Source organism: Lissotriton helveticus, chromosome 3_1 (genome assembly GCF_964261635.1).
Source record: "Lissotriton helveticus chromosome 3_1, aLisHel1.1, whole genome shotgun sequence".
In the NCBI taxonomy this organism is placed as follows: domain Eukaryota; kingdom Metazoa; phylum Chordata; class Amphibia; order Caudata; family Salamandridae; genus Lissotriton; species Lissotriton helveticus.
Window position 1 is genome coordinate 64002270 of NC_136061.1, and position 23067 is coordinate 64025336.

General features: G+C 47.2%; 1 protein-coding gene across 3 annotated transcripts in view; it reads left to right on the plus strand.

The window, feature by feature from the left end:
• The window catches only part of USP37 (ubiquitin specific peptidase 37), a 396132-nt gene that overhangs the window by 309505 nt on the left and 63560 nt on the right, over nt 1–23067 (plus strand). For all 3 annotated transcript variants that reach the window (XM_078679235.1, XM_078679238.1, XM_078679236.1), the window contains one exon: nt 11735–11850. In XM_078679235.1, the coding sequence (XP_078535361.1) occupies nt 11735–11850 (116 nt within the window). The remainder of the gene's footprint in view (nt 1–11734; nt 11851–23067) is intronic.

Consider the following 23067-nt stretch of genomic DNA (forward strand, 5'->3'; position numbering starts at 1 on the left):
AGGATATCTTGGACTGGGGCTGTGGCTACCACTGCCCCACTACCCTTACCATGGATGTTCACCATTCTAGAATGGGTTTCTTGCTCTACTTCAGCCCAGGCTGAGAGCTCTAAATCATTCCCCAGTAGGCAATCAACAGGCAAGTTTGGTGACACTGCCACTCTCTTGTGGCCAGTGACACCTCCCCATCTGAGATTGACCACTGCCATGGGATGATCTCTCTGTACTCCATCAATATTGGTCACCTGGTATGTGGCACCAGGTAAAAGTTGCCTTGAGGGGACTAGACTCTCAGTCACCATAGTGATGCTAGCCCCTGTATCTCTATAGGCCTCAACTTTTATACCATTGATGAGGGGCTCCTGTCTGTACTTGCCCAAAGTGTTGGGACAAGTTGTGAAGTTGGCAAACCCCATGCCAGTCTCACAGACAAGAGTATCTAAGTTTGGGGACCTGGTTAGGCCAGAGTCCCCAGGAACTCCCAAAGTAAATGCACCCAAATTCTTGGGGGCACTCCCACCACCTGGGGGATTACTACTAGTAGTAACAGGAGGTTTGGGAATGTTACTTGGGGGTATGTTTTCCTTATTGTTTTTCTTGGGGCAACTGCTGTCAGTTTTTAAATGACCCACCTGTTTACAGGGATAACAATAAGGTTTCTTCTGATTGTTGGAAGGATTCTGGGACCCACCCCCCTCAGAGGATTTTTGGGGCCCTGGTGTGGTTTGATCTGAAGATTTATTCCCACCCTTCTCTTGAGGCTTGGTTGATTCCTTTTTCTGGTCACCACCTTGGTTCTTGGGCCTAATCCTGGTTCTGACCCATTTGTCTGCCCTCTTACCCAATTCTTGTGGAGAGGTCAGATCAGAGTCTACCAGGTGCTGGTGTAATAACTGGTTCTGACAATTATTTAAGACTTGCTCTCTCATAATTAGATTATACAATCCCTTGAAATCAGTAACCTTACTACCCAGTAGCCAGCCTTCCAAAGCCTTAGTGGCACAATCAACAAAGTCTGACCAGTCCTGAGACTGAGTTTTCTGGGTGTCTCTGAACAGCAACCTGTACTGCTCAGTGGTTAAACCAAACCCATCAACCAGTGCATTTTTCAGGACCTGGTAATTGTTAGCATCCTCCACTCTTGTAGTGAGGAGCTTATCTTTATCCAGTATTATGGGTGTCTTTCATAGATTCACATGCCTGAATCATTCCCCGTCGTCGAGATGGGAGCCCCGGTAATAGAAAAGTAATGTCCTATAGACATACATAGAGAAAAATAGGCCTAAGGGCCTTGCCTTAGTAGCCTATCTATGTCCTTTTGTTAAAAGGACCAATTTTCCAAAGGTAGCCAATCAGCTACCACCTCCCTCTAGAACCTTCCTGCCAGGAGCCTCAGTCTCTCAGATTTTCTACCGCACGTTGTGCTAGGGAGTCCCCACCTGAGCTCTCCTCAGGTTTCTTCAAATTCTTTACTTTCTTCACAAAAACTTGGATTCTACTTCAAATATGGCTGAACAACAGAAAAGAGGACTATTCAGAGCTTGTTCTTCTTGTGGCAAGAAGAGACTGCACGTCGACGACAAGCATGAGACTTGCCTCTACTGCCTCTACCCTGACCACACAGTAAAGGACTGCAGGGTATGTAGAACATTCTCTACCAAAACCCTTAAGGATAGAGAAGGCAGACTGCTCCTCTGGCTAAACAGACTAAAAACCAGAGATGTTGAGGTGCTCTCCTCGGAGGGCAGTGAAATGGCTTCAGTTTCCTCAAAACTGTCCTTAAAAAGGCCAAGGGAGGCTTCTCCTGGCCATCCAGACGTCCCTCACAAAAAGACTACTTCAAAGTCTTCTGAGGCAAGATCTGATACGTCTGTGAAGGATGCTGCAACCTTCAGAAAGCCATCGCAGTCCTCGTCGTCTACGTCGATGACATTATCTTCAAGAAAAACGAACTATGTTTCCACATCGACGACGACGATCTCGACGACGGTGGCATCGTCAGCCTTGACTTCAACGACGACGACCACCCACTCGTCGACGACGGGTAAGCCAATATCGTCGATTGTACTTATTAAAAAACAGCAATCGTTTGCCAAAACTCCGTCGTCATCTCCGTCGACGTTGACAAAACAGAAAACACCGACATCGTCGACGAGAATTCAGTCGACGTCCACCGCATCGTCGACGAAGACACCGACGACGGTAGGAGCACCGCCGACGACAACTACACCGTCGACGGCTACTACGACGCCGACGACAAAACTGCCGTCGACGTCCACGACGACGGCGAAGGCACCGTCGACGACCGCATCGACGACGGCGAAGGCACCGTCGACGCCAACTCCGTCGACGGCGAAGGCACCGTCGACGGCTACTCCGTCGACGACCGCCTCGTCGACGACAGCTTCATCGGCGAAGGGACACTCGACGCTTGAAAAGCGATCGACGGCGATACCGTCGACGACCTCGTCGACGACCTCGTCGACGACGACATCATCGACGCCATGGAAAAAAGCGGAGTTAATTCCATCAAAAAAGGTCACCAAACTCCCTATTACGCCCGAATTAACATCACCCAGTAGGGTTCAATCACTGCTTCCTTCTCACATACTTCAAGCTGACGAATCAGATGATGACCACTTCGAACAAGCTACTAGCCCGTCAGATCTCAACGTCAAATGCCAGAGTACTGACGATGACGGAGATGATGTTATATTTACGGAAGAAACTATTCAGGCTCAGGTACATACTCAAGTCACTCCAATGATCGTATTACCGGCCGAGATAGTTCAGGATCTTCAATTCCTGATCACAGACTATAAAAAGAGATTCCCAGAATCGTCAGCGACACCATCACATGGCAATTCTCAAGAATCTTCCACACAGCAAAGATCACCAAGGGCAAGACCAACGCCTTTGGTTATTCCTCAAGATACTGAACAGGTTCACAACATACAATCCTCTGATGATGACGACGAACCTCCTGAGGAAGGTGAGGTTAGAGATGACCTCTCTCAAAACAGAGATGATGAGGATTACGTTGCTCATTCTCCGGCCACACCGGAGCCCAGCACATCAGACTCTCCACCAGTGGATATCGGTGGATTCCACAATTTAATAGAGAGAGCGGCCACCAGATTTCACATGGCAATGGAAACAAAAGTAACAGATTGTTTCTTGTATGACTTCAAAGACCCCATAAGAAAGGAGGCACGATCCATTCCCATAATAGAACATATCTGGGAACAGGGGCTACAACTCATGCAAACACCTGCATCTGTTTCAATAGTGGTCCCTAGACTGGACAAAAAATATAGGGCTCCGTCAACGGCAGCCACTTGTTTTAATTCACATCCAAAACCTGATTCGGTCGTCACTCAAGCCGCCCAGAAGAACTCCAGAAACCCATCCTCGCCACTCTCAGCACCACCAGACAAGGAGGGCAGGAAATTGGATGGCATAGGCAAACGCTTCTCCACAACGTCAGCCATGACGGTCAAAGTGGCCAACGCCATTGCTCTGCTGGGCAGGTACAATAGGCAACTATGGGAAGATATTGCTCCATATCTCACGCACGTGCCTGATGACTTGAAAAATGAGGTCCAGGCACTCCTTCATGAAGGTCAAATATCGGCATCAGAAATCATAGACTCAGCTGTCGATGTCGCCATGACAGGCTTCAGACAGCTTGCAGGTGCCGCAGTTTTGCGCAGGCAAGGTTGGCTCAAAGCGACGTCCTTCAGACAGGAAGTACAAACCAAAGTTGTAGATATGCCCTATGACGGACAACTACTATTTGGAGCTAAAATAGATGAAGCCTTGCAGACGATAAAGAAAGACACCGATACTGCAAGGGCTCTCGGGACTTTACAATTCAGGAACCAGTCCTTTCGAGGGCACAGAGGACGAGGACAATCCACGTACAGAGGATCTTATCAAGGCAAATCCACATATAATCAAAATCGCTCCCAATATCCACAGCGGCAGCAACAACAAAGTCGTCAGACCCCCTACGGGAGACCGAACTTCACAGGCAAATCGCAAAAGAAAACGGCTGGCGGAAGACAATGACCAATTCCCGCAGCCAGTCCCCCCACCGTCCGGTCCGCTCAAAATTGGTGGCAAGCTAACACATTTCCTCCAAAATTGGAAAAGGATTACGACGGATCGGTGGGTACTACAATTGATTCAACACGGTCACACCTTGGAATTCAACTCCATCCCACCGTTCACCCCTCCTCACAAACATCATCACAGACACCTTCGTCTGTTACTGCAGGAAATCTCTTCCATGATAAAAAAGGGAGCAATAGAGCGAGTCCCATCAGCTCAAAAGGGAAAGGGATTTTATTCCCGCTTCTTTTTAATCCAACAGAAAAAGAAGAAATGGAGGCCCATTCTAGATCTCAGGGCACTCAATGCCTTCCTGAAAAGCCAATCGTTTCGTATGGTGACTATCCAGGAAATCTTAGGCTCCCTGGAGGAAGGAGACTTTATGACATCTTTGGACCTGCAAGATGCATATTACCATGTCCCAATACACAAACGACACAAAAAATTCCTACGATTCGAAGTAGCAGGTCTCCATTACCAATTTTGTGTCCTCCCATTTGGCCTCAAATCAGCACCTCGCATTTTTACAAAGTGCCTGGCTCCTGTGGCAGCTTACCTGAGACAACAGAATCACCAGGTCTTCCCCTACCTAGACGACTGGCTGGTGAAAGCACCGTCTCTCACGGACGCACAGCTGTCTTCCAACGCCTGTCTCAACATTTTCCGGAACCTGGGTTTGACTCTCAACTTCGAAAAATCTACTTTACAACCCACCAGGATAATAACATTTCTGGGGGCCACTATAAACACCATTTCCTCCAAAGCTTTCCCATCTCTGGAAAGAAAAAACAAACTGATGACTCTAGCTACCGCGATATCTTCAAAACCAACCATCAAAGTAAGGATTTTCAAATCTCTTCTAGGGATGATGTCTTCCTGCATTCTACTCATCCCTCACTGTCGGCTCAGAATGCGCCCCCTTCAGGAGGCCCTGACCAAACAGTGGACCCAATGTACAGATTCCTTCGAGGATCACATAGTCGTCACTCGACAGATATCCGAGACGCTGGGCTGGTGGATGAAGCACAAGAACCTATCCAAAGGTCTCACGTTCTTGTTACCAGAAACTCCACACGTCATAACGACGGACGCTTCTCTCGAAGGCTGGGGTGCAGTCCTTCAAGACTTACAAATCAGCGGCAGATGGTCGGAGCAAGAGAAGGCTCTGCATATCAACCTCCTAGAACTACGTGCAGTCCTTCACTCCCTACAGGCGTTCCTCCCTCGCATCAAAAATTCTGCAGTGCTAGTGAGGACAGACAACACGACCACAATGCACTACTTAAACAAGCAGGGAGGGACACGCTCGCTGACGCTGTCTCGCGAATCACAAAAAATTTGGAGCTGGCTACTGCTCAACAACATCACATTAACATCGGAGTATGTCCCAGGAAAAGACAACGTCATAGCAGACGCTCTCAGCAGACAGAGGTCAATGTCCCACGAATGGGAACTGAACCAGCAAGTTCTAGACAACATCTTCTCGGCATGGGGAACACCTCAAATAGACCTCTTTGCCACCAAGGAGAACAAAAAATGCCAAAGCTTCGCAAGTTGGCATCCCCAACAGGGGTCATTAGGAAATGCATTTTCCATCGCATGGCGCAACGTGTTTGCGTACGCCTTTCCGCCATTTCCCCTGATCAGCAGAGTCATCCGGAAGATGAAAATGGAGCATTGCACATTGATTCTCATGGCCCCATACTGGCCAAGACAACATTGGTTCGCGGACCTCCGACGCCTCTCAGTCCGTCCATCAATCCAACTGCCTCAACATCCTTCTCTACTCTCGATGTCCAAAGGCCAGATACTCCACCCGAATCTGACATCTCTCAGATTATCGGCTTGGCTCCTGAGTACCGAGAATTCTGTCACCTAAGCATCCCGCAGGAGTGCAAAGAAGTCCTAGCTAAAGCAAGAGCAGTTAGCACGAACAAAACTTATTCCTTGAAATGGAAGCGCTTTTGTATTTGGTGTAAAGACAACAATATACACCCTTTTAGAATCACTCCAGAGCAGATACTGCCTTATCTCCTGCATCTGGCCCAAACAGGTCTGGCGCATGCTTCCATCAGGGTACACCTGGCAGCAATCTCTCGCTTCACCAGGTCTTCAAAAGGCCCTTCACTATGGTCCAACAGACTGATAAAACAGTTCCTCAAAGGGCTTTACAGATCTTTCCCTAGACCAAGACGAATACCACCAACGTGGCATCTGAATATTGTACTCAATCAGTTAAACATCCATTTGAACCTATCCATAGGGCTGAACTCAAATACGTTTCCTGGAAAACTGCACTTCTTTTAGCTCTAACATCAGCCAGAAGAGTCAGTGAGTTGCAAGCTCTTTCGATACAGGATCCTTTCTTGCAATTTAGAGAAGACAGAGTCATCTTAAGAACCAACCCACGTTTCATTCCTAAAGTCCCCTCGGACTTCCATCTCAATGAACCGCTTGTGCTTCGCTCATTCTTCCCGAACCCAGGCACAGTGGCGGAAAGATCTCTTCACTCTTTGGACATTAAGAGATGTCTAAAATTTTACCTGGACAAAACGAAAGCTTTCAGAAAGACCAAACAACTTTTCGTTGCCTTCAGCAGGCCGAGAAAAGGCATGCCACTCTCCAAACAATCCATTTCCAGATGGATATCGGCAACAATTGCATTTTGTCATGACAAAGCCGGACGTCCATTACATTCCTCAGTCCGAGCACATTCCACGAGAGCTGTGTCCACATCGGCAGCACTATTCGCTGGTGTACCGATTCTGGATATCTGCAGAGCGGCCACCTGGAAATCGCCGCACACCTTTACCAGACACTACTGCCTGGACACGGAACTGATGCAGGATGCAGCTGTGGGCCAAGCTGTACTTCGCCATCTCTTCCAGTAAGATGAGCCTTCCTACTTCCCACCGTCCTGCAATGGTATGCACATTTATTTACTTTACTCTCTATATTACTGATGGTATCTAGTCACATGATATGTATTATCTCAGACTGTTATATTCCATCGCATATGTGCATAATGTATTGCTTGCTATTCTGATTCAGGCATGTGAATCTATGAAAGACACCCATAATACTGGATAAGAAATGCGTTACTTACCTGTAACAGCAGTTATCCAGTATTGGTGTCTTTCATAGATTCACATGCAACCCTCCCACCTCCCCAGGAAGGACTCATCTCTCACTACAGAGCATATCTTACGTCTACCTAGCTTGGTGCGTACGAAAATCTGAGAGACTGAGGCTCCTGGCAGGAAGGTTCTAGAGGGAGGTGGTAGCTGATTGGCTACCTTTGGAAAATTGGTCCTTTTCACAAAAGGACATAGATAGGCTACTAAGGCAAGGCCCTTAGGCCTATTTTTCTCTATGTATGTCTATAGGACATTACTTTTCTATTACCGGGGCTCCCATCTCGACGACGGGGAATGATTCAGGCATGTGAATCTATGAAAGACACCAATACTGGATAACTGCTGTTACAGGTAAGTAACGCATTTCCTACCTTTACCATCAAAGGAGAGCCACAGTATAGCTGCCCACTGACTCTGGGGAATGCCCTGCACAGTGCAGGCCCTCTCCAGAGCAGCCATCCATTTCTGGATGTCATCCCCTTGCTTAAAGGGGGGCACTATTTTAGTCAGGTGTTTAGTATCTAAACCCTTCTCTCTATCTCTTGGGAGATTGCTGCCACCAGTGGGAGCTAGCCCACTCATCTGCTGCTCTCTTGCCAGGGCAAGCTTCTCTTTGGCCAGGGCAATTTCTTCCCTTTCAATCCTCAGTTCAGCTTGTCTCATCCTAGCCTCATGCTCCCTTCTCTGAGGGGAAGTAAATCTCCTCTGTGGAGGATTCCTTCTCCCCTGAGAAGAGGCATTAGAGTGCAGAGATCTATTGGAGTCCCTAGAAAGAGATCTATCTCTCCTAACTCCAAGGTTAGGCCCACTTCGGGTTAGTACTGGGGGGCCCCCAGATCCTAGCCCAAGTAAGTCTAAGTTGGTCCTAGTTAGCCTTCTGACTACCTCAAGACCTTTGTCTACCTAATCCCCAGAGAGTACCTCCTGATCCTCCTCCTCAACTGCTGAATCAGTGTTGGGGAGGTCTGGATCCCCAGAGGTTCCCTCTAAGGCTGGCATGCTCTCATGTAACTGAGAGAGCTTTCTGGCATCATATGTCTCTAAGAGACCTATCAGAAAGGGAATGGTGGGGTTAGACCCCTGCTTCAGTTTCCTGGAGACACAGAGTTGCCTCATCTCCTGAAAATTGAGAGCTGCATATCTTGAAGTGACCTGTGGAGGGTCAACACTGACCAGGGGAGTCTCAGTAGAGTCCCCCTGAGTCGACATGCTTTTCTAGTGAGGTGTAAGTGGTGCACTTACCTACACTATATGTTTGCCTACTGATCCCTTGCTAGAGTTGTAGTTTAGGGTGTGCTAGGCCCTAGGAGCTACAACAGCTGGTTCAGTAGAACTCAGAGTATTCTAAGCTAAGTTATATGTACCTTTAGTACTTATGTGATCTTTCACAAGATATTCTTAGGGCATGTGTGGTAAAACAACAGCAAGCTCAAATCCCAACCGCTGCTCACCAATGTGAGAAGTTGGCCTGATGTGCAGTGCTCACTATTCTAGTGATCACTATATATCAGTCCAAACAACCCTTATTGATGATTGGTTGTAAGTCAACCTTATAGACCAGCTATCCTAGTAGCATGGATACGAGCAGTCTAAGGCTAAGACTCTAGAGGGCGTGTTAAGCCAGCTGTTTTACCATCACATTACCCCTTGAACACCCAGTGAAAGGACACCACACAAGTTGTTATGAAAATAAACAGTGTATTTATTTATAACAAGACTACCCTGGCTCTTTATGAGACAGGGAGCTAAGCACACAACAAAACTCTTACGAAAATACTTTTAAGTTAGCACGTTACACAAATGCCCGAGGGGCACGAAAAACCATATACGCTAAAAGTGGAATGCGAATTACTAGCAGGTAAGTAACAGTTCTAATAGGCTTTGGAATCGCTAGGACTGGACTAGGGAATCGTTAGATTACTACTAGGAGGCCTAGGGGACTCGGGTGCAGAGTGTGCACTCTCACGCGGGATGCGGGACAAAGTCTATGGAAGCTAGAATTCACAAAGTTAGTGTTCACGGGCGAACCCGACCTGGTAGGGAGAAAATGACAGTGGATCCTGACCCTTGGATAGTGAGGCTATGCTGGGACACCGGAGTGCCGAAGTTACCTAGCCCAGGGGCTGCAGCTGCATAGGTCTGAAAAGACGTCGGGGATCTCGTTGCCGGACCAGGAGCCTGGAAGGAAGAAGTTGCTGGCAGGCGACCAGTGAAGGAAAGTTCGATGGATCCAAGCCTGGATCAAGGAAGAAGAAAACCTGAAAGCAGAGGGGACCAAGTTCTTGAATCACTAGCCAGTGATTAAGTGGGCACCAGGATGGCACCGGGCGAAGTCACCGCAGTCAGGTGAGTGGGCACTGCTGGGCTCTGCAGTCTCTCGGACCAGGAGGCGTTGTCGGCGACCAGGATGGAGGTGCGGGCTGTCCCACGAAGGATGAAGTCGTTGGCGTCGAAGTTACCCAGGATTGGGCAACAAGCCTTGGCTAATTCAAGCCCACGCGGTGGACTCAAAATGGCGTCTTGAGTGGACCAGGAGGGTCCAGGGTGCTCCTCTTCTGGAAGGGAGCAAGGGCCAGTCTGGAGCAACCAGACCAGCAGCAGAAATGTCGTCGGGCGTCGTCAGGAAGGCCACAAGCCAACGGGCTAGTAGCCAAACAACGCGGTGAGCAGCGGAAAGCAGAAGGGCCCCACGCAGATCGTGGAGATGCTGGGGGGCTGCACTTCGGAGCTGGAGCTGCTCAGAGTCGGGGCTTCTCGGACCCCAAAGCACTCACCAGTAGATTACTCGGCGGGCTTGCTGGAAAGAAGTCGTGCAGTCTTGCAGATGGCCGGTCCCTTGAGGTCTCGTCGCACCCACGGTTCTCAGCTGGGCTGTAGAGGTGGGTAGAGGTCAGAGGTGCCAGGGAAGCCGGTTCTCGTCGAGCTGGGCAGTCGGATTCCGGAGGAAGGACTTACAGCAGACCGCAGTGTTCTTAAGATGGTGCCTGCGGATGCAGGGTGACTACTCCTTAGTCACAAGGGAGAAATCTTAGGAAGAAGTCTTGAGTTCCTTTCGCAGAAAGTAGTTTCAGGATTCAAAGATGATCTGATTTGGAAGGGGGCCAGTTCCTACCTTTATCCTGTAAAAAGGGGCTGGCACGCGACTAAGTCCTGCCCTATGGGTGGGACTAGGAGGGGGGTGGTTACACCCACTTCCTTGGCGGGCTTTTCCCCAGCACAGGGTCTGGAGTGACCCTGGAACTGGTTCCAGCCAGCCTATGCACAGTGAGCACCGGGGTGCCACGTGCAGTCACCTTCCTCTAAAGCCCTGCCTACCTACAATACACAAAACCCTGTCTGGGACGGTGCTGGCACCGCCCCTGGCAGGAAACCCTTTGTCCTTATCTCCTGCTCTGGGAGGACTCCCAGCAGCAGGAGGGCAGACTTGTGTCTCGGTGGCAGCATCCATTTTGTGGATGCTAAGGCTCTGTCTGACTTTAACCGGGGTTAGGGGTTACATACATGTCGTGTCCCTCTAGAAGGGTGGAATGCTAACCCCGTCGCCAGAATTGGCGAGGGGTTAGTATTCCAATTCGTATGACACCTTACTCGACATGTTTTGATAAAGCGATACCAGAGTTGGCACATAACCGCGAGGATTATAATGCACTTAAGAGTATATGGTATGCGATATCATGGAAACGGCTAAGGGATAGATCCCGAAAGCCGCAGACAGGCTCAGCTCATGCCAGAGCACCATCTCACACGATTCCAAGCACTCTGCCTTCAGGATTGTTAAGGCCTGCCATGGGAGTGACTGATAGGAGATCTGTGTGTCCATTTTTAGGGTTAGATATAGGTATACTATATCTAAAGCAAAGGGTGATTACACCACCTTGCCCCAGCTGTCAAGCAGCCAGTTGTGTCAGATTTGGATGGCCAGCCAGGGGTGGCATAATACATGCTGCAGCCCCTGGTAGGCCCTGGGTACACCTATGCCCTGGGTACCTAAGGTACACTGTACAGGGACTGGTAAGGTGACTCAGTATCCAATTTAGATATGTACCTAAGGTACATGGAATCCATTTTACAGAGAGAGCAGTAGGCCTGGGGTCCTGAATAGCAGGGCCCCAGGTCAACTAAGTCAGAAAACCAGCAAAACACCAGGCAAAAAGTTGGGGGCAACCATAGTCAGGCATCTACCTTCCTACAATGAGCAAGGAATGAGAGCACTTTTTAAAGATTTTTGAGCTATTGGAGTGAATAAAAAGCACCAGGGAGATTTGTAAATCTACTTGTAAATCCTGAGTGGAGGCAGAAGACCGTGAAATGCAAATTAGCGAGTATGCATGCAGATACATGTTGATATTGGTGATTTGTTAGTTTTGCATATCCTGAATTAACCCTGAGCCTTTTAGTTGGGTTGATTACATTTGAGTTTTAGGTAGTTCACTCTTAACTTGTGACTTATACAGTGCTTAATGCAGGTATTTTGTCCTCTGCAGAATTCAATTTCTCTTTCCTGGACAGTGTTTGCTCGGATGAAGACTCTGGAAATGAGGACATTTTCGATATGGAGTACACAGATGCTGAAGTGGAAGAGCTGAGAAAGAATGCAGAGGTACGGGTAAAATAGTGATCCCAAGTTTAGACAGCTACACAGTCGGTCTGTGGTTTTGTTATACACTTTATTACTCTGCAACTTACTAACAGCCAACAATGGTAGACTTATGCTCACTACAACAGGTGTCTTCAAACTAGGGGGCCTCAAGTTATCCCAGGGCGGCGCGCCTAGCTCTGGGCAAAAGAAGCTAAATGCTAATAACAGTGCTTTGTTTGAAGCTGGAAAAATGAGTGGCAGTCAGTCTCTCTGTAATTGGCCATCACTAACGTTTTTAGTAATTTATATTCCAGGCTGGTAGAAGGGGTCAAAAGAGAAGGGACACCAAATATTCTTCAAAACACCCAACTACATTTCTAATAATCACACAATTAGTAAGGCCTGCCTGACCGCAATATTATCTTTGGCAATTATGAATTTGATAGCATTTTTAAAACTAACAACTTCAATGTTTATATAGGTTTCGACATATTTAAACATTGCCAATTTAATAGAGTAATTGTGAAATTCTGAGGGGGGGGGGGCAGATTTTTCATTTTGGTGAAAGGGTGCCATTAAAAAGTTTGAAGACCGCTTGCACTACAGTGTGCTGTGCAATCCCCACTCTTTATAAAGATAATACCTTGATACTTTACGGATGAATAGAAAATAATTTGTAGATACAATTCTGGGTGCAAAGCATGTTTTCATATGCCAGGAAATACAATAAAAAAAGTAACACGGCCAACAATTGCTTAGCTAGCTTAGCATCATGATTTCCCTGCTATCAAGAGGAGCAATCGTGCACACTTTGAAAGTCTCTTAACCTTTCAACATATAACGATTTTGTTCAGACCAAATAAAGCATGTTTTTGGGTCGAGCCTGAGTCTGCGCGCATGAGCTGCTCTGCAAGAATTGTTGTAGTGGAGTATGGAATGGAAGCCCCACCCACTCTCCGCCCATGTTTTTCATTGGCTTGTGCCTTTGTCCTTCGTAAATGCTGGCTTCTGATTCCTTAATAGGCTTGTTAGTGCCTCCTTAGTACCGCATTTTCTTCATCTTTAACCTCCCATGGCGACTGGCCCCTTTACTTCGGTTGTTACCACAACCCTGTGGCCTGCTCGTGGGCAGCCACCAACCTGAGGCCCCTACCCCCCCCCCCCCCCCCCATTTGATAACATTGGGCCTCAGCACTCCGCATCCGGCTGCCCTAGTGCCGTTGAGGCTGTTAAAAGAAGGCATACTTGACCCTGGGGTACCCTGGTTCTAACCCCAGACTACCAACTCCCACAAACCAGTACTTACCTGCAAACCATTAACCTAATTTTTCTCCATAGGAATACATTGACTGTTTTTCCTTAAATTGTTCAAAGTGTTGAGTTGTGTTGTATGAAAACTTGGAAAACTGCAAATGTACCAAAAGTGAATTACTAACTGTTTGCCTAGGAAATGTCTCAGTGTGATATCTAGGCCTATCACACTGATTAGCAAAAGTATTCTAAAAAGTAACGCACATCATAATCTGAAAAGTAATTTAGAAACATTGATTTACCTGTGATTCAATCAACTGCATTGGAATCTGCACTCAATTGTACAACATTGCTTAAGATTTTGCAATGCATTTATTTCACTTAGTTGCCCCAGGCCTGGTTCTAGAAATAAAATAACAAAGTACTATTTTTGATACAAACAAATTGATCTGAGTTCAGTCTTTGAGTCTGACATAATTTGCTGCCGGAGGGTGTTCAACAGATGCTTATCACTACCTTACTGCTCGCCCACCCTACCACAAATAGAGAGTAAGGTGCCATCTACTTTTATCTCTCCCTACTTTTGGGGTTCCACTGAACTCTGTGCACACTTTACCACATTTTGGTATAGTATAGTATATACAGAGCCAGATTTCTACAACACCCTCTTTGGAAAGGAAGTAAATGAGTCACTGCAACAAATAAAGAAAGACAATGAAACGACCAGGGCTATTGCAGCCCTACAACAGAGTGGTCTTCAAAAGAGGCTGATTTAACACCAGAAGACCCACAGGAAGAGGAGTCTTCTCAACAAAATCAAGGCAGTGGAGAGCAGTCCAACCAGCATTCCGGGTACCAAGCCTGGCAGCAACAGACAAAGCAGCCCTTTCGAGGAAGAGTCGGAGGACAGCCCTCGAGAGGCGGAGGAGCAAATTCAAAGTAACTTGCCTACAACAAAATACCCTCACACAAACATACCATTTAGAACAATGGGAAGACATCACCACAGACAGTTGGATTTTAAATTTGGTACGCTACGGATACTGTATAGAACTAACAAACCCCCCGCGAACCCACCAAAAAAGATGAAGTTCCTAAAATCAGAACTATTACACTTAAGAAAGAAGGAACTCATTCAATAGAAAAGGGACCAAAAGAGAAACCGAAGCAAGATCTCTCACTAAGACCAATCTTAGACCTCCGATTTCATAAACAAGTTCATTCGCATGCAGCATTTCAAGATGCCGACACTACAGGTTCTTCCACGAGAACACTCACTATCAATTCAAAGTCCTCCCTTTCGGGATAAAAGCAGCACCAAGAGTCTTCACAAAATGCCTAGCAGCAGTTGCAGCATCACTAAGGTAGAGGAATCCACGTCTACTCCTACATAGACGACTGGCTAATAAAGGCAAATTCAAAGCAAACTTGTTACACTCATGTCCATGAAGTAATGAACACATGACCAAAGTTGGGTTTTTCAATAAACCACAAAAAATCCTCCAACACCAGAACAAGAAAAAACCTTCTTAGGAGCAAGATTAAAGTCCAAGGTTGCGCGGGCATACCAGACAGAAAAGAGAATACAAACTATCAAACGAAACTCGCCTGTTCCAGAAGGGTCAGTCTCTGACAGTGAGGACTGTCTTGACTCATGGGCATGGATAGCATCATGTATCCCCCTCATCACTCATGCATGCCTTCACATCGCCCTCTTCAAGAGTGGCTCTACAGCAGTTGATCACAAGCCACAGAGAGTTGGAAAGTTCTAGTGGTTGTAACACGAGGTTCGGACGGAGATACAATTGTGGACATACAAAAACATAACTCTAAGCAGACCATTCAAAACACCAACTCCCTCAGTGACCATAACAGATGCGTCCCACAAGGGTTGTTGGGCACCTTCAGGACACCAGAGAGTATGGGTTCAATGGAACAATGCAGATTCCATAAAGCACATCAGCTTCCTAGAAATGAAGACTGTTCCTGGCAATAAAGACATTCCAAGACCACATAGTAAGGAAAACAGTATTAATTCAAACGGACAACACCACAACTATGTTTTACCTCCACAAACTGGGAGGAATCAAGTCATTCACCCTAAGCAAACTAGTACAGGAAATTTGAAAATGGGCCAATGCAAGGACAATCAGCCTACAGACAATTCACCTGCCAGGAAAAGACCACACAGAGGCGGATCAACACAGCAGACCCAATAAACGGGAAATAAAACTAAAGACGCAGCAACAAATCTCAATCTCTGGGGACCCCAGAGATGGACCTATTCGCAGCAATAGAGCACAAGAAATGCTGATCCTTCACCTTTTTCTTTCAAAAGGGAATGCCCTGTCCCTAAACTGGCCAGGTACATTTGCATACGCTTTTCCTCTGATTCCTCTAATACTAAGAGTCCTAGGCAAAGTCAGACAGCCAGGAACAAATATAATACTTCTAGCCCCTCAGTGGGCAAGACAAACGTGGTACTCTGGTCTACTGGAACTGTCCTAGGGACAAGTGATCAAGCTCAAGGCAGACAAGGACCTCCTCAAAATGCAAGAAGGCCAAATCTTTCGCCCAGAACCAGCGACGCTCAGCCTAGCACTCTGGCGCCTAAATACAGTGTCGAACATTTTAACTTAGCTCAAGGAAAAATGGAAATACTAAAAGAGGCAAGAAAACAAACCACAATGCCATGCAGCAAAATGGAAATGGTACACCATATGGTGCACGAAAAACAATAACCGAAGTTCAATTTCCACGCATGAAACCATGCTCATATATCTGACACACCTGCTTGACGGTAACATCAACTGTTCAAGCCTCAAGGTGCACCTGGCAGCAATTGTAGACTATACCAGTGGACAATCATGTAAACCATGTACCAGTCATCAAAAGATTCCTTGAAGGATCAAAAAGAATTGCACTCAGTCTCCAGCACCAATGTGGAGCTTAAGCACAGTCTTAACGCAACTAATGACTGGGCAATTCGAGCCCATGCACAAAGGAGAACTTAAAAATCACCATAAAAACTGCCTTTTTAAGTTATAACATATTTATGGAGAGTAAGTGAACTACAAGCATTGACTATTGAGGAACCGTACATGCAAATCCACAAGGACAAAGTTATCCTAAGGACAAATCCTCCTTTCCTGCCTACGGTAGTAAGCAGATTCCTTTTGTGCGAAAGCATACAGCTAGCAGTTTTCTTCAAAAACCCACAAACACGACTTGAAAGAAGCCTCCATACCCTAGACGTAAGGATGGCTTTATTGTACTATCTACAAGAGACCAAACAAATCCGAAAAAACAATCAATTGTTAGTCTCTTATTCAGACTCCAAAAAAGGAGCACCCAGGACAAAGGGGATCATTGCACATTGGATTGTAGAAGCAATTCAGATCTGCTATGCCTCAGCAGGTCAAACTCTAAACTCGGCCAAAGGCACATTCAGCAAGGAAAAAGGAAGCAGACCTAGCTTTCATAGCCAATGTGCCAATAGACACCATATGTGCTGCGGCAACATGGGAATCTCCACACCCTTCACGAAGCATTACGGCGTGGATATACAAAGGAAGCTCAAGTAGGACAAAAGGTACTTTAACGCGTGTTCGCAAAGTCTTCCTCATCTTACCACAGCCACCCCAAAGAGGGTGAAACCGCTACATAATCTAATGCACAGCATGTGAATCCAGAAAAGGATTCCCGCTTCATAACGAAATGGTTACTTAAAAGTAGGAGTAGCTTTGCAGCTTGAAGCATTTTCTGGATTCAGATAGGACCCACCCACCACCCCATAAGGATGAATACTAGCAGGCGGGACAGGATATCACTGAAACCAAAGAACTAACATGTAAAGATAACAGAATTTAAGACATTCCCTGCAGGAAAATAGGGGGAAAAGAATCTGAAGATGGCTACCACGCACAAACTTCAGGGCGCTGTTTGATGTCATGCAAGGGATGGACCTAGCACCAAATGGTGGGCGACTCCCCAAGCAGCAAAAAAAAAAAGTCTACCTGGATCCAACCACTAGATGGCGGAATAATGCACAGCATGTGAATCCAGAAAACTCTTCAAGCTGCAAAACTACTCCTACTGGTAAGTAACAATTTTGTTCCTACACATGGGCCCAACAGCCCTGGTTCACAACAGTTCTTTTACTCAGTAGTTCCACATGAGAAGCTACCCCTCACCCTTAACCACCCCACTCAGAACCATGGAGAAACAGGCAACCAAATCCCTGGGAACTCAACCTAACGATTTGGCTCCTGAGTTTAAATAATTTGATTACTCCATCTCCCACCGGAATGTATGACCATTCTCAAAGAAGCTCGTAGGCCTACTACTAGAACATATATGAGAAAGTGCCTCTTTGGACATGGTTAGCCCCCACTTTTGTGCCTGGTAGTGATGTGATTTTGATTGTAGTGTACAGGACCCCTGCCTAACAGGTCTCCTGTGCCAGTGCTGCTTCCCTAAAAGCATATCCACAATTGGCACATCTGTCCCTGTAAGTCCCAGTAAGTGGTACCCTGGGTACCTAGGGCGTTGGAGCGGAAGAGGGTGCCAATGGGGCCGGGTGCAACGTGGTTGGGGGACTTCTCACAGGCAGGCCACTCTGTCTTGGGAGCCAAGCTCATAGAGTTAGGGTGAGGGCAAAAGGAATCCCAGGTTGGAACCAAGTCCACACCATCAGCAGCGCAGGGACGGGTGGGTGCAGGGTGCTTAGGTGTCGGGAGCCCAATGCTCCTCTATGGAGGATGTCGGTCGCGGAAAGACTGCAGACTGGAGCCAGAAGACTGGATAAAGGGAACCAACGACGGGAGGATGAAGAGTTGCTGGACACCAGGACACCATCGGTCTAACCCCTTAGGACTCGGAGCTGTGGGTGCAGGGGTTCCTTTCGTGTCTGGTTCTTCTCACCGGTTCGGATTGCAGGGTACCCTTCAGAATGAGGCTGCAGTGTCAGAGAAGGTCGGTGGAGGTCGGGCAATGCTGGAACACAGGTCAGGATCACCAGGGGACCTTGCTGGGGTGTTTGGCCACTCAAACTCTAGCTGTGGGCGTCTGTTGCAGAGTGATGACTCGCAGATCCGGCTGGATCTAAAGTCCTGGCTCGGGTTGGTGTTGGACAAATCTAGTGTTCATGGGAGATCAAAGTTCTTTAGGAAGGCAGGACGGGTCCCATTAGTTTTTGGCGGTTGCTGGCTGCAGGACACAACGGTTTTAGCTTGCAGGGGTTCAGAGCAGGAGACAGGCCGGTAGGGCCAAAGCAGTTGTCATCGCCTCCTCTTCTGCAGCACGGCTCTTCAGTCCTTGTCACATCGAATCTGAAGAGGCAAGGTTCAGGGGTGCCCCTAAAACTAGATTTAGGGGTGTTACAGGGGTGTGCATGGTGGGACCAAATAGGTTCCTTCCCAGGAGTGTCTCCACCCTAGTATACCACCCTCGAGTGGGAGGGTGCATAGGCGGGGACTGAGAGATGGCCTTCACCTCGCCTCCCCCACATAAGGGGTGTGGTTGGCAAAGTTGGGCACACCTCCCTAGGTTTTCCTGCCAGTTCTTGCGCCCAAACTGGGAGGTTGCAACTGGTGGGCACCAGTTGCTGATGGCAGTAAAAGGCTGGGGGCCAGCTAACCAAGGCATCAGGCCTTTGAAGCTCTCCTCAAAGACCCAGCCCATCCTGGGAGAGGAGGTATGACAACTCTGCCCAGGATGTGCTTGGTTTCCAGACTCAGACCGTTGGCTCTCTACCCAGTGGGTATAGAAACTTGTCTGGTGGTGGCAGATGGCGAGGAGCCAGTCAGGAACCACACCAGGATTCGTCGTTTTTCAGGGTCATCTCAGATGCCCTGAGTGCATTTTTCATTAAATCTCACACTGGCATCAGTGTGGGTTTAATGTGCTGGCACGTTTGATAGCCACGGGTATAAGTGCGCTATATAAATTGCTATAACCTATCATTCCAAACTTCCCAGACTTCAGTAAAGGCATCATGCAACTGTGGAGTTCGTGTTGAAAAACTCCTAACCCATGCATTCAAAATGGCTTTTCTGCACTAACAATTTCTGTGAATGGCACACACTTTTGGGGTATATTGCACTTGCAGCTATGCCCTCACATGGGTATGGTGCACCCTGCCTTTTGGGATATAAGGTCTGCTTGAGGGGTAACTTACCCATGCCACAGGCAGTGTTGATGGGCATGGCACACAGGGTTCTCTTTCAGGAGATACTCATCAATCGTCCTAAGCACGAAATTATTCCCGCCCACGTACGGGACCCCATAGCATATATAAACATACTTCTATGTGTATGTTAAGACAAACAAGTACAGAGTACTTTAAACATACATATATACATGTATACATACAGAAACATGCAGCCTATTATAGTTCCAATATACTAAAATGCCAAAATTACATGGATTTCTCATCGAATGAAAATAATTCCACATATAAATACTGTAATAGAAAACTTACACTCCAATAGTGTTCCAAGACCGCCCTTTATTTTCAGAGAGAAAGAAACAAGTAATAGCAGGCAATTAGCCCGTAGGCTGCATAGATGAAGAAAACATCACAGTATTATAAAAAAAGGCACCTTGCCTCAAGAACCTGGACACTGCCTTTAAGACCTCCAGGAGCCCCCTGCTCCCATCGTGCACCACAGGTGACGGGTCAGTTCTATTTTCCGGCTCCTGTGAAGATCATGGAGCTTGAGCTCGTCAGTTTTTGATTATTTCTAGTCAGAAATTGGTTTATTTCTTCTTTTTTCTACACTTTTGACTGCTGATAACTGTTTTCAGTTATTTTCAAATTTAACTATTTTCTGTCAAATGCCAGCTTTATTCAACAAATGTCCTTCCTGTGGGAAGAACACGGCAGAATCAGACCCCCTGTGTGTGCATTGTGTTAGCATTTCTCTGGGTTGTGTGAAGATGGCAATCACTGCCAGCAATTCCCGAGAAGAACTCTGCGTGACGATGATTAGACTTCATGACTTGCTGGAAAGAGGTTAAGGACATTCTTAATGTGGCCTTGAGAGCAATCCTGCACTCAAAGAGCCCTCCTCAAGAAAAACACAGAAAACTGTGTTGCAACGCTTCCCCAGCGTAAAAAATGAAGCAAATTCATGATTGTTCGGCGTCCAGATAGAAGTCGGAAAAACAAGTAAGGCATGCAACAATGTCGAGGGACAGATCGCCGGCGAAGCAACGAGAACCTCCGTCGCCGAAAAGTATGTATGTCGAGGCATACTACTTCGGGCTCGTTATATGTTGGTCTTGAGAGACCCAAGACTACGTTGAAACATCAGTCTACGTCGAGACACCGGTCAGCATAGAGAGGTTAGATTGCAAAGACGCCGCAAGCCTGCAGGCGGTCAGTATTGAGGACTCCGCCACTGTCACGACTATCGCTGTTGAGGAGGTCAACGTCAAAGACACCACAGAAAGTCTATAGACGGTCGACGAAGAGGACTCCATCACAGTCCTGTGGACAGTCTACATCTAAGAAACCGACATCTAGGACATCCTCGCTCAGACAAGAGTCCTCAAGTGTCTCCCCGCAGGAGTGGTCAATGTCGAAGGCGGCACATTCCATGTCGCTGGCAAGACATTGTTCGCTGTAGAGGGAAAAAAAGCCCTACAGTCACTTCAGGAGAAGTGCCAGAAAAGAGGTAGACGTGGAGGACCATACGTTCGACGTTGAGGGAAGGGCATCATCCCCTGGCATTATCATACAGATTATACCGGAGGGATCTCCGGTTCCGGGGAGAAGACTCCTCCTGTCAATCTTTCCCCAAGATGGCTAGAGAGGGCATACGACACTGGAAGGTTCATCACACAAATCCGGGCTCGGATTTTTCCAGAACATGCACTCCCTCTAGATTCTCTGGTGGACCTCCTCCTACTGCATCCACAAGGGCTTCTTCACGCGGATCCCCGAGCAGGGCTAGATCTCCGTCCGCTCGACGCTCGCGATCCAGGACACAGAGGGATAAGGATCTCGTCCTTCTTCAACACCAAAAAGGAGACGAAGATCACCGTCATAGTCCACGTCCTCAAGGTCTTCCATTAGACTTTTCTCCAACTATGTCTGCGACAACTCCATCCAGTGTGTCCCCAATTGACGATATAGGGACTTTTAATGAGGTTCTATGCAGGGGTGCCAGCAAACTGAACATTGATATGTTGGCACATGCAGTCTGTATATCTCTACAGACTTTTCTGACACTGGCTACCGAGGGTTCAGATCCCCCACGTATTTCCAAGACGTACAAGGCCCCAGATCAGGATCCGTTTTCCCTTCGATCGGATCCCCCTCCAGACTCTATCATCGTGACGGCAGCCAGAAAGGCACACTCAGCAAAAACCTCCTCCTCCGTTCCCCTGAAGGACGACAGTAAAAACATGGACTCTCTGTGCAATAGAATGTGTAACACCTCAGCATTAGTGATGAAGGCGGCTAGTGCTTCCGCTCTCCTGGGGAAGTATGCCGGATCTCTCTGGACTCCTTGTCACGGTTCAGACAAGCTGCCAAAAGATCAGCAAGATTTTCAGGAAATCCTTCAAGAAGGTGGCTTGGTGGCAAACCAAGTTATTAGTGCAGCAGCAGATGCATCAGATCTGACTGCCCGTGGCTATTCCTATGGCATCTACTCTAGACGCTCAGCCTGGCTGTGTCTCACGGGGAGGAAACCGGATGCACAGCGGAGAATTGTGAATCTCCCTTTAAATGGCTCCTCTCTATTTGGATCTCATGCGGACGATGAGATGTCCAAAATGAAAACAGAGTTGGACACAATAAAAAGCCGTTGGATTGGAAATGCGAACGGAATTTCCGTCACTATGACTGCGCACCTTCCAGCAGAGGGTTCAAACCCTACACTGGTCCACTCTGCATCAAAATCAACCCAAGTCTCACTACCACCAGAGAACGCCTGGTAGAGGAAAGGGAGCTGCAAGTCATTCATCTTCTACAACGAAGCAACCAGCAAAGAACTGGCATGGTGGAAGCCATAGCTCATTGAACCACTCTGGTGGGGGGTTTGAATATTATGTTTCATCTGGAAGAGAGGAAGAAAATAACAAAGGACAAGTGGGTGCTAAATATTGTGCAGAATGGCTATTTGCTCAGATTCAAATCCATCAGTACTTCCACAAGAAAAATTTCTCCAAACAGATCACTTGTTGCAAGCAGGGGTGAACAGTCATCTGCAGAAAGATGCCATAGAAACAGTCCCAGTTCCACAATGAAGACAAGGAATATATTCTCGTTATTTTCTGGTACAGAAAAGAGGCCCTACCAGAGAATACAGATAAATAGTTTTTAAAAAAATCATCTGCAAAGAAAAACTGCAGATGGTAACTCTGCACTAAATCTTTCCTCATCTACACCAAGGGGACTGGATGTGTTCTATAGATGCCTACATTCATGTTCTGGTATCAAAGAAACATCGGAAGATTCTGCGATTTCAAGTGGCTCCAGCATTTCCAATTCAAGGTTCTCCTGTTTGGGCTCAAATCAGCTCCCTGAACTTTTTCGAAATGCATGGCAGTATTAGCAACTTTTCCTCGCAAACAAAGGATATTTATATATCATTAGCTGGACGACTGGCTCCTGAAGAGCTAGTCACCCACACTGCTTCGGAGTCATCTCTCATACTCCCTTCAACTACTGAGCAAGCTGGGCCTACAAGTCAACTTCAGAAAGTAGATTTTCAACCCGACCCAGAAGATCCACTACCTGGTGCTTCCCTGGATACTGCAAAGGAAAGTGTGTGTCCTTCGGAGGAGAGGTTATCCTCAATCTGAGAGAAACATCACAATCTTCTTTCTCAGCATCCCACAGTCAGACAGGTGTCATCACTACTAGGATAAATGGCATCCTGCCTCTTCATCGTACCAAACACCAGGTTAAACATGCTTCATCTGCAGCAATCTCTGGAGGACCAGTGGTTGCAGATATCGGGCCCCTGGGAGGAC